The sequence below is a fragment of the Erinaceus europaeus genome, chromosome 8 (genome assembly GCF_950295315.1).
Source record: "Erinaceus europaeus chromosome 8, mEriEur2.1, whole genome shotgun sequence".
In the NCBI taxonomy this organism is placed as follows: Eukaryota; Metazoa; Chordata; class Mammalia; order Eulipotyphla; family Erinaceidae; genus Erinaceus; species Erinaceus europaeus.
Window position 1 is genome coordinate 114587264 of NC_080169.1, and position 16928 is coordinate 114604191.

General features: G+C 44.3%; 1 pseudogene and 2 gene segments (V, D, J or C); all 3 read left to right on the plus strand.

The window, feature by feature from the left end:
• The first annotated feature begins 5953 nt into the window (after nucleotides 1–5953).
• LOC103112867 (T cell receptor beta variable 6-5-like) lies at nucleotides 5954–6569 on the plus strand. The segment is given in 2 exon segments: nucleotides 5954–6052; nucleotides 6157–6569. Coding segments are annotated over 2 exon segments (462 nt in total).
• Nucleotides 6570–10973: 4404 nt separating this feature from the next.
• Nucleotides 10974–11779, plus strand: LOC132539732 (T cell receptor beta variable 4-3-like; annotated as a pseudogene).
• Nucleotides 11780–12978: 1199 nt separating this feature from the next.
• Nucleotides 12979–16026, plus strand: LOC103112868 (T cell receptor beta variable 4-2-like). The segment is given in 3 exon segments: nucleotides 12979–13001; nucleotides 15512–15552; nucleotides 15661–16026. Coding segments are annotated over 3 exon segments (430 nt in total).
• The last annotated feature ends 902 nt before the right edge of the window (nucleotides 16027–16928 follow it).

The following is a 16928-nucleotide window of genomic DNA, read 5'->3' on the forward strand; positions in this document are numbered from 1 at the left end:
TCCTAAGACCTGAACCGATCTGTTTCTTCCTTGGCGAACCATAAATGCTAAGGCATCAATCTCGGTAAGGAGTCTTGGAGCTCCGCCTACTGGCGTATGAAGCCATTCGAGAACGCCATGTTTCTGCCACAATGCCCCCACTACGTGGGGATGGAGTTAAAGATTAGAAGATTTACTGGAGAGGAGGGGGAGAATCGAACGAGGTGCATGTCCTGGAGAGCCTGGTTAACTTTTTCCAGAGCCAAGGATGCTTCGGGGGTTAACATACGCTTTGAGGAGGGCTGTTTGTTTCCTTTTAACAGATCGAACAGTGGTTGCAGGCAGCTCGTAGGCAGATAAAGATACTGCCTAAGCCAATTCAAATTTCCAAGAAAACTTTGTAAAGAAGCAAGAGTGAGATTAGAAGGAAAAGTAACACAAGGTTTTAAAGGACGAATCTGCGTTAGGGAAATCTCTGAGCCTAAGAAAGATATTGGAGGGATTAGCTGTATCTTCTCAGGAGCTACATTAAGTCCACTTCTCTTTAAGGCAGGGATTAGAAAATCACGTAGGGCGGAGAGATCTGTATCTAATTCTCCCCATATTAACACGTCATCCATATAATGAAAAACCTTAAGGCCCTTATGAATATATGGAAAAAGGGCAGATTTAACAACCTCTTGACAAATAGTAGGACTATTAGCCATGCCCTGGGGCACTACCACCCATTCAAATCTATCGGCAGGGCTGGCATTATTAATAGAAGGAACAGAGAAAGCAAAACGTTTACAATCTTGTGGGTGTAAGGGAATAGAGAAAAAACAATCCTGTATATCAATAGCTATGATTGGAATTCCTGTGGGAATTGCGGAAGCAAGAGGCAAACCCCTTTGGGGGGAGCCCCAAACCTGCATGGTTTTATTAACTGCACGAAGATCTTGGAGGAGGTGCCATTTTCCTGAGCGCTTTTTAATGACAAAGACTGGAGTATTCCATGGGCTCCGAGAATGACGAATGTGTCCCAACGATAACTGCTCTTGGACGAGTTTTTTAAAAATTTCTAGCTTCTCCCTAGGCAAAGGCCACTGTTCCACCCAGACAGGCTCATTAGAAAGCCAATCTAAGCGGGGAGTTCTGTTACGAACAGTGGCAGTTAGTATTGGGGGTGCTGGTTGGGTCTAGCAGTCTCACAGGAGTGAGTGTGGTGTCCTGCAGAGGTGTCTGAGGATATCACTACATCTAAAGATTCCAGCAAGTCTCTTCCCAATAAATTGGTGCTTATATCAGCTATTAAAGGCTGAAAGCGTCCGGTAGTCCCTTCTGGATCTTCCCACACAAGGGAATCTCGTGTGCGGAATGCCTGAGTCAATCCTCCAACACCATGTAAGCGTGGTCCTGGGAGGAGTTCCCAACTCTGGGGAACCTCTGCTTGTCTTAATATTGTCTTATCTGCTCCCGTGTCAATCAAACACTTAAAAGGAATATTACCAATCTTTACTGTCATAGTTGGGTGACCCCTTTCTAAAACAGGGTGGTCCATAAAATCTCAGGCTCTGAATTCGAGCTGTTCTCTTGCTCCAGCCGGTTATTTCTAAGCTGGAAGTTCCCACATACCACGGGTTCCTCCTTCTGCTCACCCTCTGTTATTGTTACTTGGCGTGGTGGGTATAGCGACGGATTGGGTCCCAAGCTGGGCTTCTGTTTGTGGAAGAAGGGCACAGCACCAAGCGGGCGACCTGCTTCCTTCCCTCTTGGGGGCGGGGCTAAGGGAAGCCCCATACCTAGTTTAAATCCCTGTTTACATTTGGCAGAGGCGTGCCGTTCCTATGGAACCTTGACCAACAATCTCTCCTCCAGTGAAATCCTTTCTGGCATCTGGGACAAGGCATTCGTGGTCTCTGATTCCCTGTCTGGAGGCGGGGTTGCCCTGATTGGAGGTGGGGTCGCCCTGACTGGAGGTGGGGTCGCCCTGACTGGAGGCGGGGTCGCGGTCTATTTTCTGGACATTGGTTACGCCAATGCCCTTGGCGACCGCACTGAAAGCAAGCTCCTTTTTGCTTATGTAAGGTAGCTGCATAGGCCTGTAACATAGGTCCTTGAAAAGAGCTTGATCTGAGATCCTGTGTAGCTAGAATCCAAGTATCTGGGTGTTCGTTTTTAAGAGTGATACAGGCCTGTCGAAAATGCGGAAGCATTCCATCCCAGACTATGGATCGCAGAAGGAGAAAACGAGCGTCAGGATTATAAATCTTCCTTTCCAAACTCGACTGGACCCTGGCAATGAATTTAGCGAGGGATTCATCAGGTTCTTGTTGCAGGGAGAGAATGGGGGCTGAGGCTGCTCCCATGGGTGGTGTTAATCGCTCCCATGCTTTTAATGCACACAGGCGTACTTGATCAAAATACCCCGCTGGAAACTTGGCTTCCGCCTGTTGAATCCCTGTTTCTAATTGGCCTGTTCCAAACAATGCATCAAAATTACCCTCTGGCTGATTTTGAATATTTTCCCGCGATTGTTGTAAACATTCATCGCGAAAGAATGCCTCCCATTGCAGGAAGAGGGGGCCTGGGAGCGTAGCACGAGTCACATCTCTCCAATCTTGAGGGGTATTAAGGTTCTGAAGCAGGCCTTGTAAAATGGACCTGGTCCATGGGGCATGAACACCGTCATCTTTGATAGCCTGGCGTAGTTCCTTCAGGTCTGTGGCGGAATATGGATACCAGGCCTGAGGTTTTTGTCTATTGGGGGCAACATTGACCGGAAATGTGTGGACTTCCTCTGATAAGTGTGTAGTGGTAGGAGGAGTCACTGAAGTGGAAGCTTCTGGACAAGTGGCCGAAGAAGTGGTTTTGGAGGCTACAGGAGAATTCGGACATGTGTCTGTCAAAACAGGGTGGGGTGAAGAAGCAGCCGTGGAGGCAGCAGGAGGTTCCGGACATGTTTCTGCCAAAATGGGGGTGGCCGAAGAAGTGGCTGTGGAGTCCAAAGGAGAATTCGGACACGTGTCTGCCAAAATAGGGGCCTCAGGGCAAGATGCCAAAATAGGGGCCTCAGGGCAAGATGCAGAGGAATTAGGGTGGGTCAAGATCACAACAGGCCTTTGCTTCTTCTTGTTTTTAAGGTGCTGGTTAAGTTCTATGATTACTTCCTTTATCTCTTGGACCTCAGCCTCTAGTTTCTTAAGCCTTTTGAGAGGTTGCCCTATATATCCCTTAAAAGCTGCTATGATGATCAACAGGATATAAGGTGAAGCCCCGAGAAAAATGTCCCAGATATATAAAAATTGTATACTGGAAAAAGAATGCAGGATTTGGAAAAGATTTTCCATGGTGGAAAGATCTCCGGAAAACAATAAAAAAGAAAAAAAAAATCACAGTGCCTTAACACAATATTGCAGATACCCAAAAGGTGTGTACTTATCTAAGATGTCTTCTTGTAAATCTGCTGCTTATGGGTCCCTGTTCCGGGCGCCAGATGCCGGGATAGCCTGAGGGTACTTCTTCCCGAGCTAGTGCTCTCTGGGTTGGAGAGAACTCAACTGGAGCTGATCTAGGCTGCTGTGTGGGAGAGGGATCAGGAACGCGTGCTGCACCAACTTCCGCAGGAGATACACTCTGGAACTCTCGGAGCCGGAAAGCAATTTCCAAGTGTCTTTAATCAGAAGAGCAGCTGTTTTTATACTATCCAAGTAGGGTGGAAACAGGATGTGATATAGAGAGGGTGGAGAGAAAAGTGACTGGTGAAAATCAGAGTGTGACAAGGAGGGGGCGGAACAGGCGAGAATCCTATAACTGAACCACCAATGCCCTGGAGTGCTTTATGTAAAAGTGATTTATGTAAATAGACCAAACCTTTGGATCAGTAAATCCCTATATAGGCATATGGATAAGAAGAAGCCAGGGGGAGATGGCAACTACCCAACAAGAATGTCTGATGCTTCCATGAAAAATGTTAAAAACCAATAGGAGAGTAACGGATGTGAGTGATATTCTGCCCTGTTCCACCACACGAGGAAGGGAGAGTTCTGGTGAGTGAACACTGACCTGGGCAGTCCTGGTTCTATAGAGGCTGGACAGGAATCACATCAAATGAGTCTTCAAAAGCTGATATTCCTGCTCCTGAGAATGGCAAAAATAACTAGACAACCAATGCAGGTAGAATGACACTAGGAGGATGGTGACTTGATAGTTGAGATCACAGTAGTTTACAAAATGTTTTCATGCCTGAGGCTCAGAGGTTCCAGGCTCAGGCTCAACACTGCCCCACCACCACCACTGTAAGACCAAAGTGAACAATGCCCTCCTAAAAAGGGGGGGGGACAAAAGATGAGGGGGTAGTGACCAAATAAATGAATGAAGGGACCAGGTGGTGGCATACCTGGTTAAGCACACACATTACAGTGCACAGAATCCAAGTTCAAGCCCCTGGTCCCCTCCTGCAAGGGGAAAGCTACACAAGTTGTCAAGCAGGGCTGCAGGTATCCCTCTGTCTCCCGCCCTGTCTAGCTCCTTATCCCCTATCATTTTCTCTCTATGTCCAGTAACAAATAAATAAATAATATTTTTTATAAAATCATAAAAGGATTTTAGTAATGGAACAAAATTCCTAAAATGCACTAGAAAGCTGAACATTTCACTAACATTCACACACACACACACACACACACACACACACACACACACACAGTGTACATATAGTTACAAACTGTTTTGCAAAACAGGTTAAGAGAGAAAGTGAAGAGCCAAGAATTTGCACCTGGTAATGCATACATGTTACAAAGTGTAAAGGTTCAGGTTCAAACCCCTGGTTCCTGCCTGCAGGTAGAAAGGTTCAGGAATAGTGAAGCCATGCTTCAGGTCTCTCTCTCTCTCCCTCTCTCTCTCCCTCTTGCTCTCTCCCCCCCCCCCCCAATATGTCTATCTTCTTAGTTTTTTTCCTATTATTGTATGGAGACAAAGAGAAATTGGGAGGGAAGAGAAAGAGTGACACCTGTAGCCCTGCTTCACACTTGTGACACTTTTCCTTTGCAGTTGAGAGACAGGTGCTTGAGCTGGGCACTTGCACATTGTAACTTGTGCAATGAACCAAGGGAGCCAGTTCCTGAGACTCTGTCTTGTCCTCTCTTTCTCATTCTTCCTTTTTGAGTTATCTCTGTCTCTGCCAAAAAATTCTTGCATAAAATAGAATAACTTAAAAAGACATGCATGTTCTGTTAAGCTTTGCTTCTGATCATACCCATTACAAACTAAGACAAACTGAGGCCCACACAGGACGTAGAGGAAGATGAAGTATTTATTTATACAAGCACATAGAATAGCCATTATAGCAATTTACACATGTAAAGACACAGGAACTGACACACAGGACCTCAGGAGAGCTGAGGGGTTCCCTCCTCCCCCCAAGCTGGAGTGCCAAAAGTGGTCCCATTGCCTGGGAGAGAGAGACAGAATCTTCAACCTCATCTCTTTTTATAATGGTCAGGAACAGGATGGCCACTCTTATCCCAAGGGGCAGAGGGACAAAGGTTTTTGTTTGTTTGTTTGTTTTGTTTTGTTTTGTGTGAGTTCTGTAATCTCACTCTTTGTAAACAGTTGTCCTTGGGGCATTCAGCAGGAGGGAGTCTCTTAACATCTGAAGAGCCAGCTGGCCTTGGGTGCTCAGCAAGAAGGAGTTTCCCAATATCTGAGGAGTCAGGTGGCCTCTGTCTAACCACCTGAAAAAATGGAGAACTTTTAAAATGAGAGAGCTCTGAGCAAAGCCTCTGGGTAAACTCGCTTTCTCATAGTTCCAATTAGAGAAATGCACTCTTTGCTTTCTTATGTGATAATTTGCATACACTTTCATTTGCCTCTTTGGGGGCAGGACAGTGGGCATGTGACAATATCTTTGATTCACAGACCAAGAGAGTAACGTTTTTGATAACTTCCTGAGGAGTCCACTCCCCTCTTGGCACCACACACACACACACACACACACACACACACACACACACACGAGACCCCTCCTTTTGCTCTGCCCCTGCCATGAGCATTGCCCTTCTGTGCTGTGTGGTCTCCTGTCTCCTGCAGGCAGGTGAGTCCTGGGCTGTGCCTTTTGCATGGATCAGAATTTAAAGATCCATGACTCAATCTTTCTGCATCATGATCATCATATCATCATCACTTCTTTCTTCACAGGTCTGCTAGATGCTGGTGTTACTCAGACACCCACATACCAGATCTTGAGGACAGGACTGAATGTGACATTGGAATGTACTCAAGATATGAACCATGATGGAATGTACTGGTATCGACAAGACCCAGGTCATGGGTTGAGACTGCTCCATTACTCAGTTGGTGCTGGTATCACTGACAAAGGAGAGGTCCCTGATGGCTACAGGGTCTCCAGGCCAGATACAGAGAGCTTCCCCCTCACACTGGAGTCAGCTATACCCTCCCAGACATCTGTGTATTTCTGTGCCAGCAGTGTATCCACAGCGCTGCCCCACCACCTCCCCTCTGCACAAGAAGTCAGGGAGGCCCTGCACCTGGGGCTCAGTGAGTCCAGGGCTGCTCAGCCAGGCAGGGGGCTGCCCCCAGAGCCTCAGTAGAGATGCCTCCAGCTTTGGGTCCGTATGTTACACAGCTCCCACTTTACTGCTACTCCCTCCTCACTGTTGCCCAGCATCTCAGTACCCCTGCCCTTTTGATCTATATAATTTTATTTATTTTTTTTTACTTATAAAATGAAAATATTGACAAGACTAACAAGAGGGGTACAACCACACAATCAAGACTATCAAGACTATCAAGAGGGGTACAAGTACACACAATTCCCACTATCAGAACTCCGTATCCCATCCCCTCCCTTGATAGCTTTCCTATTCTTTATCCCTCTGGGAGTATGGACCCAGGGTCACTGTGGGGTGCAGAAGGTGAAAGGTCTGGCTTCTGTAATTGCTTCCCTGCTGGACCTGGGCATTGGCATCTATCCATACTCCCAGCCTGTCTTTCTCCCTTTTTAGTGTGGCAAGGGTTTAGGGAGGTGGGGCTCCAGGATTCATAGCTGGGGTCGTCTGCCCAGGGAAGTCCAGTTGGCATCATGGTAGCACCTGAAACCTGGTGGTTGAAAAAAGAGTTAAGTGCTCGCTTTGGCAGCACATATACTAAAAAAAAAAAAAAAAAAAAAAAAAAAAAGAGTTAAGATACAAAGCAGAAAAAAATGTTGACTAATCACTAACCTAAAGGCTGGAATGTTGCAGATGATGATTTGGTGTCTCCATTTTGGAAAAAGCTAGTAGGTCTATTCTAGGCATATTCCAAGGGCCCATGACTTTACAATTTTTTGCCTGATCCTAACAGCTAATATGCAGTGGATCCAAGTTATTGTCTGTGGAGACGGTGTCATAGTTGGAAAAAAGACTAGAAAGCTAGATCAGGGAAGAGAGTCGCTCCCAAATATGGAAGAAGTGTATAAATATTGTTAACTATAAACCCCATTGATTTGGTCTGGGGTCTGTATTCAGCACAGGAGCCTATGTAATCTCTGCATCCCTGTAGGTTTGAGCTTGCATTCTGTGGTCATGGCTAGGAACATTCCAGGCTGCACCAATTTCAGGTCCCATCATGCTTAGGTGGTAGGTAGAGTATGTTGTCCATCCTCCCTCTGGAGAATGGGACATTCCTTACTATTGCTCATCCACACTGAGGACAAGGCCCTATGGGGCCCACAGATGGGTCAATTTTGTTGTTCCTAATGGAGATGACCAGTGACAGTGGCTAGAGGGATGTGCATTATTGGTTTTAAAGACTATATGTTCTGCACTGATATGAGTGGGTTCCATTCACTTACTATCCTTGTCCTTACTTTTGGATGTAGTTAGGATGATGCTTCTTGCTGTATGAGTTTTATGTTCAATCAACTTCTGGAATGTCTTGTTTTGGATGTTGCCCAGGTGTGGAAAACTTTCTTCTCTGATTTCTTTGAATATGTCCTCTACTCTTCTTTACTTCTCTTCTTTCTCATCAGTGCCAATCACTCTCACATTCATTGTGATGTAATATATTTCAAGGAGAAATACTTGTGTTTTTTCTCCTAAATCTTTCCTCTCCACCAGTTTTAAATTCACAGAGTGTTGTATTTATGTAGTCTAGTGGTGATATTCTCTACTTAACCTGATTTAATCTCTTTCTCAGGGATATTCATCAATATAACAGTCTGTTCTTACCCATTTATAGTTCATTTGATCAGTGATCTAAAACAAACAAACAAAAAAAGCAGCTTAGTGCTCAGGGGATAATTGCATTTTTAATGTCAGTTAGGATACAGTGATTGGAGATGACCCTTCCTGTCTGACTTTAAAGCCAGCCCTGCCTCCTGCTCCATGCTCCATTGCTGACACTATGGTCCATTTACATAATCATTGTTTTGTCTGAAAGATCCCCACCATGTTATCCCCTCAGGGTATTGTTAATTCAGTTAAAACCATCACAACAGTTGCTAAGGATACTTCCACCTTCCCAGCATGCCTTTTGCCTCTCTCCACCCCCTTTCCAAGCCAATCCCGTTCCTGACTTGCTACTTCCGTTTTTACCCTATAAGCCTGCTGCTGTTCCGGTTTTGCTCTGTTTCTCTTCTGCCTCCTGACCTGGAGAAGACCTGGAGAAGGGCTGGTGTGCATAGTGGGAGGAGGCTCTCTTGCTAGCTCCATGTAGCCTAAACTCGCTGTGCTCGCACCCCGCTCTGGAACATCTGCATTAATAAAGAATTGTATTACCAGGCCCCCACGAGTTCCTCTTGTGTCTTTCTCTCTGGTGAAACACCTTCCCATAGAAAGACTTGGTCACAAACATGCGATAACAAACTGAGAGTTATAAAAATCTAAATCATGTTTTATTTTGAAGATCTCTCTCTCTCACTCTTTCTCTTCTTTCCTTTACTTCCTTCTTTTTTTATTTTTTATTTTTGCCTCCAGGGTTAGTGCTGGGGCTTGGTGCCTGCACTATGAGTCCACTGCTCCTGGAGGCTATTTTTTCCCTTCTGTTTCCCTTGTTGTTTATCATCGTTGTTACTGCTGTCATTGTTGTTGGATAGGACAGAGAGAAATCAAGAGAGAAGGGGAAGACAGAGAGAGGAGAAGAGAAAGATAGACCCTTGCAGACCTACTTCACTGCTTGTGAAGTGATTCCCCCCTGTAGGTGGGGAGCCAGGTGCTCAAACCTGGATACTTACACAGGTCCTTGAGCTTCACACCATGTGCACTTAACCCGCTGCACTACTTCCTGGCCCACTCCTTTCTTTTCTTTATACCTTTCTGCCTTCCATCCTTTCTTTTCCCAGGGCCATGTATATGTACAATTTCATGACTCTGATATTTTTTTTTCATTTATATAAAAAGATAGTGTGGTGTAAGAGACAAGAAAATATATCAGATTTCTTTATGTTCTACTACCATGACATCTCCCATGTGGCACTGGGGCTCAAACCTACATTGTACAAGGCACACACACACACTATGCTAGGAATTATGTCTCAGACCCTGAGTCAAAATTTTTCATCAGTTAGACATAGGTGCTATATGAATTCTCTACTTCCATTACATTCAATCATTTAGTGATTCATTGAACAATCATATTCAGTAACAGCAACCCACTAAGCATTGTGATGGGATTGTGTCCTGGTAAATTACCTGAAAGGAGTTCATCTTCATCAATTCAAGTTTTTTTCTGAGTTTCAGGGAGTTTGCAGATAATTATTTCCTGTTTTCCCTTTATTTAGATTTTATGAATGAGGACATGAGAAATATGTAAATGTAGTGATTTAGACACCTACGATCGATTACACCCAAATGCAGATATACTGTTTCAACATACAATCCTGGAGCATTAATTTGATGAAAAATATTAGACAAATTAACACATTCTACTCTCCATGATGGTCTCTTTTTCTCACCTGAAAAGTAAAACCATAAATTAGGGAGGTGACACAATGGTTAAGTACAGGATTTATACGTATGAGCTACAGAGTTCAATCCCTGGCATCACATATGCCAGAGTGATGCTCTGGATCTCTCTCTCTCTCTCTCTCTTTCCCTCCCCCTCCCTCTCTCTCATAAATAAATCTTTAAAAAATAAATCTCCCTAACATTTTGAATTAACATTGTGTCATAACAAAAATGAGTTTCAGTTGGGCATTAGTGAGAGTCAACATGTGTATATGTCACATAAAGTTCATCATTAAAACTTTCATTCATTATAAGCTTGTCCCTTTTTATTTGATTTATGGACACTCTCATTCTGTCCTCGTGATCATTAGCTGTTCATTTTTGCTTTAATTCACCTGTTTATAGTCTCTTTAATATATTCTCTTTACGTTGTCTGCAAGTGGTATAGTGTGGTGTTTTGTCTCTGTCTGACTTCTTTTAATAAATATAATCATCTGTAGGTCATCCATATTGAAAATGGCAGAATTTTATCTGTTTTATAGATGAGCAGTATTTGATTGAATACTGTTAGTTTTCTTCCTATGAAAGAACTCTTGGATCTTTAATCGTTTTTGCTCCTGATTCTTGAGTAGTACACAGTATACTGTATGCATTTAATATATATCTAGTGGATTAAAAAAATCCCAAGTGGGTTTCTATAGAAAATGGTTGGAGATGCTTCCTCAGAAGGAGGAGAAACCTCTTCTTTAAAAATTATCTTTATTTATTATTGGATAAAGACAGAGAAATTGAGGGGGGGATAGAGAGACAAACAGACATCTAAGGTCCTGCTTCACCACTCTTGAGGCTCCCCTACCCCCCGGCCCCCCACAGGTAAGGACCAGGGACTTGAACCGGGTCTTAGTGCAATGTAATGTGTACACTTAACCGGGTGCACCACCTTTCAGTCCCTTCTAAGAAACCTCTTTGTGCAACGGATAGAGGGATGACTTCCTCTGAGCACTCAAGCAAGGTCAAAGCCACCAGTCAGGTCCCAGAGCAACGCAGGAAATGGAAAGAGGGAAGGGGTGGTGTAGAAACTAACAGAGACTGTGACATTTTGAGGATAACTTACCTTTCAACCAGTGAAATACATCTAGGAGACCAGACACCTGAGCATAAGACAGGAGGCCCCTCCTGTCCAAGGCCACCATGGTCTCCAGGATCCTCTGTGCAGTGGTCTTTGGTGTCCTGGGAGCAGGTGAGTGCTGGGGCTAATGAAGACACCACTGTGCATGGACTGTGCATGTTGCTCTCTTCACAGAATAGTCGCAGACAACACTAAATCTTCTTATTCCCACAGTCTCCATGGACCCCGAAATTACCCAGATGCCTAAATATTTGGTGACAGTGAAAGGAGGGAAAGCCACCTTGAAGTGTGAACAGCACCTGGGACATAACGCTATGTACTGGTATAGACAGAGTGCTCACTAGAACTCTAGTTCTAGTGTTCACTAGAACTCATGTTTTACTACAACAATCAAGAACTCATTGACAATAGCACAGTTCCTGGTCGCTTCTTGCCTGCATGCCCAGACAGCTCCCACATGAACCTCCAAGTGGACCCTGTGAAGCCAGAAGACGCCTCTGTGTACCTCTGTGCCAGCAGCAGAGACACAGCCCCACACAGTCCACTTCTCCCTGTGCACAAACCTGCTGGCAGCTGCAGGAAGCAGGGCTCAGCAGGGCTCAGCTCCCCATTTCCTGGAGCTCCTCACACAGACATCTCTGAGCAGAATCCTGCCTGTGAGTTCAAGGACAGGACGGAACTAGACACCATGTGCTTATTTTACAGATTCATGTCCAAGCTTACCTTACTGGATGTGTCTCTGTTTTAGAGCAAAATAAGTTTGATTTTTAGTGATTTAATAAGGCTTATACAATTATAAAATCACAGGGTATAATTTCACACTGTACCTGTCGCCAAGTATTTACAACCTCCCCCTATTCCCCTGTCCCCCTTAATCACCATAGTTCTAATAAAATATTAGAAAAGACTTGAATTTTGGGGTTTTTTTTTTCAGCAAGCTCCTGTGATTCCCTTAAGTATATTTTACACATAAGTGAAACCATTTGGCAGTGGTCTCTCACTTCCTTACTTCAGTAAGCACAGTCTCTCAAGTTCCATCTATCTTGTTCCAAAGGCTACAATATCACCTTTATAACTGTGAAGCAGTGCTTCAGTGAATGCATGGCCCATAAAGTCTTTGCCCACTCATCTAACTGGACATTTAGGCTGCATCCATTTCTCAGTTATTGTGAATAGTGCAGCTATGAACACAGGGCTACATAGGAGTGTACGTGTTTTAGCTTAATGTTTATAATTTTATAAGACTGACACTAATTTTAAGTTTGGAACTCCGGATCTAGCTAAGGTCTTCCTTTAATCCTACCCTCAGTAATCATGTCTCTTTTTCTCATCAGGAAAAGTTGACATTATTGATTTGTGATAGCTAATAGAGAATATCCCCCTGTAAAACTATTGCATCAAATTTGTGTTAATTATTGTTCAAATGGATGGGAAATTACTGAAATATTCACAATACAATTAATTAATGTAACTGTTTGAATTGAGTTATTGGCATTTCCCCCAATATTTGGATGGTTTGTAAAGGTGACCAGTGACTAATGTGTATCAGAACACTTCCCATGGCTTTCATCAGAGCTGACGTCTGGAGAGCCTTTAGTAGTGACCTCTGTGCTGGAATTGGAGTGCAGGAACTGATGGAGATATTTACTTCTGCGTTTTAATGTATTTTGTTGTGCACTTAATACCAGCTAAAAACCACTTAGAAATCACAGACATTCTTCTTTGTGATGTTTTTGTGTCTGCACCTGTCTTAGAATGAAAACGTCATAATGGCATAGGCATCCATTTTAAGAGGACTGATGATATTCCAAGAACTGTGCATATCAACTAAGAATTTATGTAGCGCAATAGAACAGGCAGGCTACGCCCAGATTGGAAAGCCATCTGCAGAACTGATGGACTCGGTCTGAATTCCAGTACTGCAAAAAGAGGAAAAGAGCTGCTGAAATGATACCATTTCAGTCCCTGACGTAAGAGGTGAGGAGTGTGGCATCAAACACACACAGTGATTGGGGGGGGAGAGAAATAAACTTGCAGTACTGCTCCCCTCCTTGTAAAGTTTCCCCAGGTCAGTTGGGAACTTGAAAATGGATCCTTATGAATGGTAGCATGTGTGTTCCAGGCTACTGGGTGATACACTCCCAGGGCCCAGCATGTTCACTTTTGAAGCTTGCTCTTAGTTGTTGATCACTGAGAATTGGTTAGAAAAATAATGCTCTTGAGTTCCACAGGGGCTTCATTAATCTTTTTTTATTTTTATTGTATAAACTTGGAATGCTGGTTTTTTTTGCTGCTATATTCATTGTTACAGATGCCACATTCCTTTGCTTTTCATACTCTTATGGCTGGGTGCACACAGTCTGTGGATTGAAGGGTAGGTCCAGATTCTTAAACTGTCAAGAACATGAGCTAGAGAATCACACACTTCTCAGCTTTGGCCACAAGGAGACACTATGGCTACACTGAACCACCTGAGATGGGGGGGGGGGAGGAGGAGAGGAAAGAGAGATGGGAAGGAAGAAGGAGGAAGTCCCTTGCACTGAGGCTCCTTTCTTTTTTTTTTTTAATATTTATTTTATATATTTATTCCCTTTTGTTGCCCTTGTTGTTTTATTGTTGTAGTTATTATTGTTGTTGTCGTTGTTGGATAGGACAGAGAGAAATGGAGAGAGGAGGGGAAGACAGAGAGGAGGGGAGAAAGATAGACACCTGCAGACCTGCTTCACCGCCTGTGAAGCGACTCCCCTGCAGGTGGGGAGCCGGGGTTCGAACCGGGATCCTTATGCCAGTCCTTGTGCTTTGCGCCACCTGCGCTTAACCCGCTGTGCTACAGCCCAACTCCCTGAGGCTCCTTTCTTATATTAGGCTGGTGTATCACCAGCAGACATCTCAAAGATACCCAACTAAAAGCATCTTCAAATAAATCCCCTTTCCTACAAAGGAAATTATATATATCAGCCATGTGCTTGCTCTAAGCCCAGCCACACCCCACACCCTTCACTTCAGGGACTGAGAAGGGATTAGTCCTTGATAGTCCCCCTTGCCCTCTTCCTAGAATCTGCACCCAGCATGGTTAATGGTTGGTGATGGGCACTGGCTCAGAAGGCAGTCATCACCATCCTCCCAGTCATGCTCCTCCACGTAGCCAGGCAAAGGGAGCCCATTGATTTAGGGCCTGAGAAACACAGCCATCCTCTAGTTTGAATGACTGTTTTATTTGACCATGCTGGAATGGATGGAAGCCACTTCAAGGGGGAAATAATGGGAGATTGTATGACTAGCAAAAGAACAAAAGTCAAAGGGCTGCATCTGCCTGGCTAATCCTAATTCACCTTTAAGCATATTCTTGATTGATTGATTGATTGATTGATTGATTAGATAAAGACAGAGAGAAATTGAGAGAGATAAGGGAGATGCATGAGAGAGAGATAACCTGCAGCACTGTGTCATCACTAGAAAGCCTCCCCCCTGCAAGTGGAGACCAAGGACTTGAACCAGGGTTCAAGTGCATTATAATATGTTCCCTCAACCACGTGCACCCACACCTGGAGCCTAATTTATCTTTTTAAATTAATTGTGTATAAAAACACTAGTTGGAAGGGGTATAGTCATAACTATACTCTTCACAATAGTCAAAGAATGGAAGCAACCTAAGTGCATGTCAGCTGTGATGCTGTAACTGTAGACTAGTACTCTGCAGAAAGAGATTACAGGACTGGTGGTGGTGTTCCTGGTCTGAGCACAGTCGGAGCATAAGAACCTAGCTTCAAGTCCCCCTGCCCGGGAAGGCTTCACAAGCAGTGAAACAACTGCAGGAGTCTCCCTCTGTCTTTATCTCTCTTTCTCGCTCCTCCTCTCCTCTAAACTCCCTCCTTCTTTTTCATCTTTTCTATCTCCCTTCCCTCACAATTCCTCTATGCCTCTATACAAAGTAAATAATAATAATTTTTTAAAAAGCAGGTGATAATTTATCCTTTGGGAATAACTAGATGAACTGGAAGTGATTATGTGAGGGTGAAATAGGTAAGGTGAAAGGTAATTACTGGATCATTTAACTGATATATGGAATAGAGAGGATCAACACAGATGAACTTAACAAAAAAACAAAAACAAAAAAGCAACCTAATTGTGAGAATGGGTATGGAGGGAAGCAGACAAAAAGGTGTCGGTAGCTGTGGTGGAAAGGTACACCCTGAATGGTAGATTGCTAGTGAAATAAACATATTTTAAGAGAGGAGAGAACGAGGCTGACAACACAATCAAAACCAAAGCATCTCTCAAATGTGGTAGTTTCCAACCTTGCAGAAGGCCTAGGATACTTAATATGCATATCTTGTCCTCTACAGATGTGCAAATAACATCACACACACACACACACACACAAAACCACCAACCAAGAACAGGAACACCAGAGTGCAGCCCCTGCCCAGGGCATCCTGGGTAGATGATTCTTTCCCAGTTCTGACCTTACCGTGAACAGCTGGCTGCTGGGCTGTGTGGCCCTCTGTCTCCTGGGAGCAGGTGAGTCTTGGATTTAAATGACCTTTCTTCAGAAGCCAGGATTTTGTCTGTGACTACAACAACAATCCTTTTTCTATACATTAACTGAATTTTGTCCCTTTTTTCCAGCGGCCTCCATAGACACTGGAATTACCCAGATGCCTAAATACCTGGTGATGGTGAAGGCAGGAAAAGCCACCCTGAAGTGTGAACAGCACCTGGGACATAATGCTATGTACTGGTATAGACAGAGTGCTCAGAAGCCACTAGAACTCATGTTCACATTCAATTATCAGAAACTCACTGACAATAACAGTTCCTGGTCACTTCTTGCCTGAATGCCCAGACAGCTCCCACTTGAACCTCCAAGTGGACCCCGTGAAGCCAGAAGACGCCTCTGTGTACCTCTGTGCCAGCACAGAGACACAGCCCCACACAGTCCACTTCTCCCTGTGCACAAACCTGCTGGCAGCTGCAGGAAGCAGGACTCAGTAGGGCTCAGCTCCCCATTTCCTGGAGCTCCTCACACAGACATCTCTGAGCAGAATCCTGCCTGTGTGTTCATGGATTCCATGTGCTAACAGCAACAGGTCATATCTAGGCTTAGTCTTTTTTGTTTGGATAGAAACAGAGAAACTAAGATAGTAATATTAGGTAGAGAGTGAGAGAGGTCAAGGTTGAGGTTGAAAAGGAGAGAGACTCCTGCAGAACGCCCCCCCCCCCCCCCAGGGTTTGGTGCAGACACTAATAATTCACCAATCCTCTTGGCCATTGTTTTTGTTTTTGTTTTTGTTTTTCATTTAATTTGATGAGACAGAGAGAAATTTGGCAATGGGAAGATAAAGTGGGAGAGAGACTGAGCACCATCTGAAAACCTGCTTCACCTCTCCTGAAGCATCCTCGCTATAGCTGGGGAGTGAGAGGTCAAACCTTGATTCTTGAGGGGTCCTTGCATATAGGACTATGTATCCTTAACTGGCTGCATAACCACCTGGAACACTCCAGCAACACCTTTGAAAGGCTGGTAAATCCTCCTCTTAACCAGCAGTTGGAGACCAAAGGCTTGAACCCAGGTCACTGAGCTCTGTAATGTGTGTTGCTCAACCAGATGGACAACCACCGGCCCCCTTAGTCTTAGTCTTGAACCCTTGCCTGCAGCAGAATGCAGGGCAGACATGTTCAAGATTTAATTAATGCTTCAAGTGTCTGCCAATCACTCAATACCACTGGGGAAGATCTCATGAGATACTTTATCTGGTCCCTGGTCCCACCAGTGTCCCTTTCAATAAGTACTTTGCCAGCCTTCCATTCCATCCACGTTCCCATTCTAGGTCTCAGATGTCCTTGGGGGTTGCTGGAAATAGTATAACATGTATTTGATTCCATATATTTTGGAA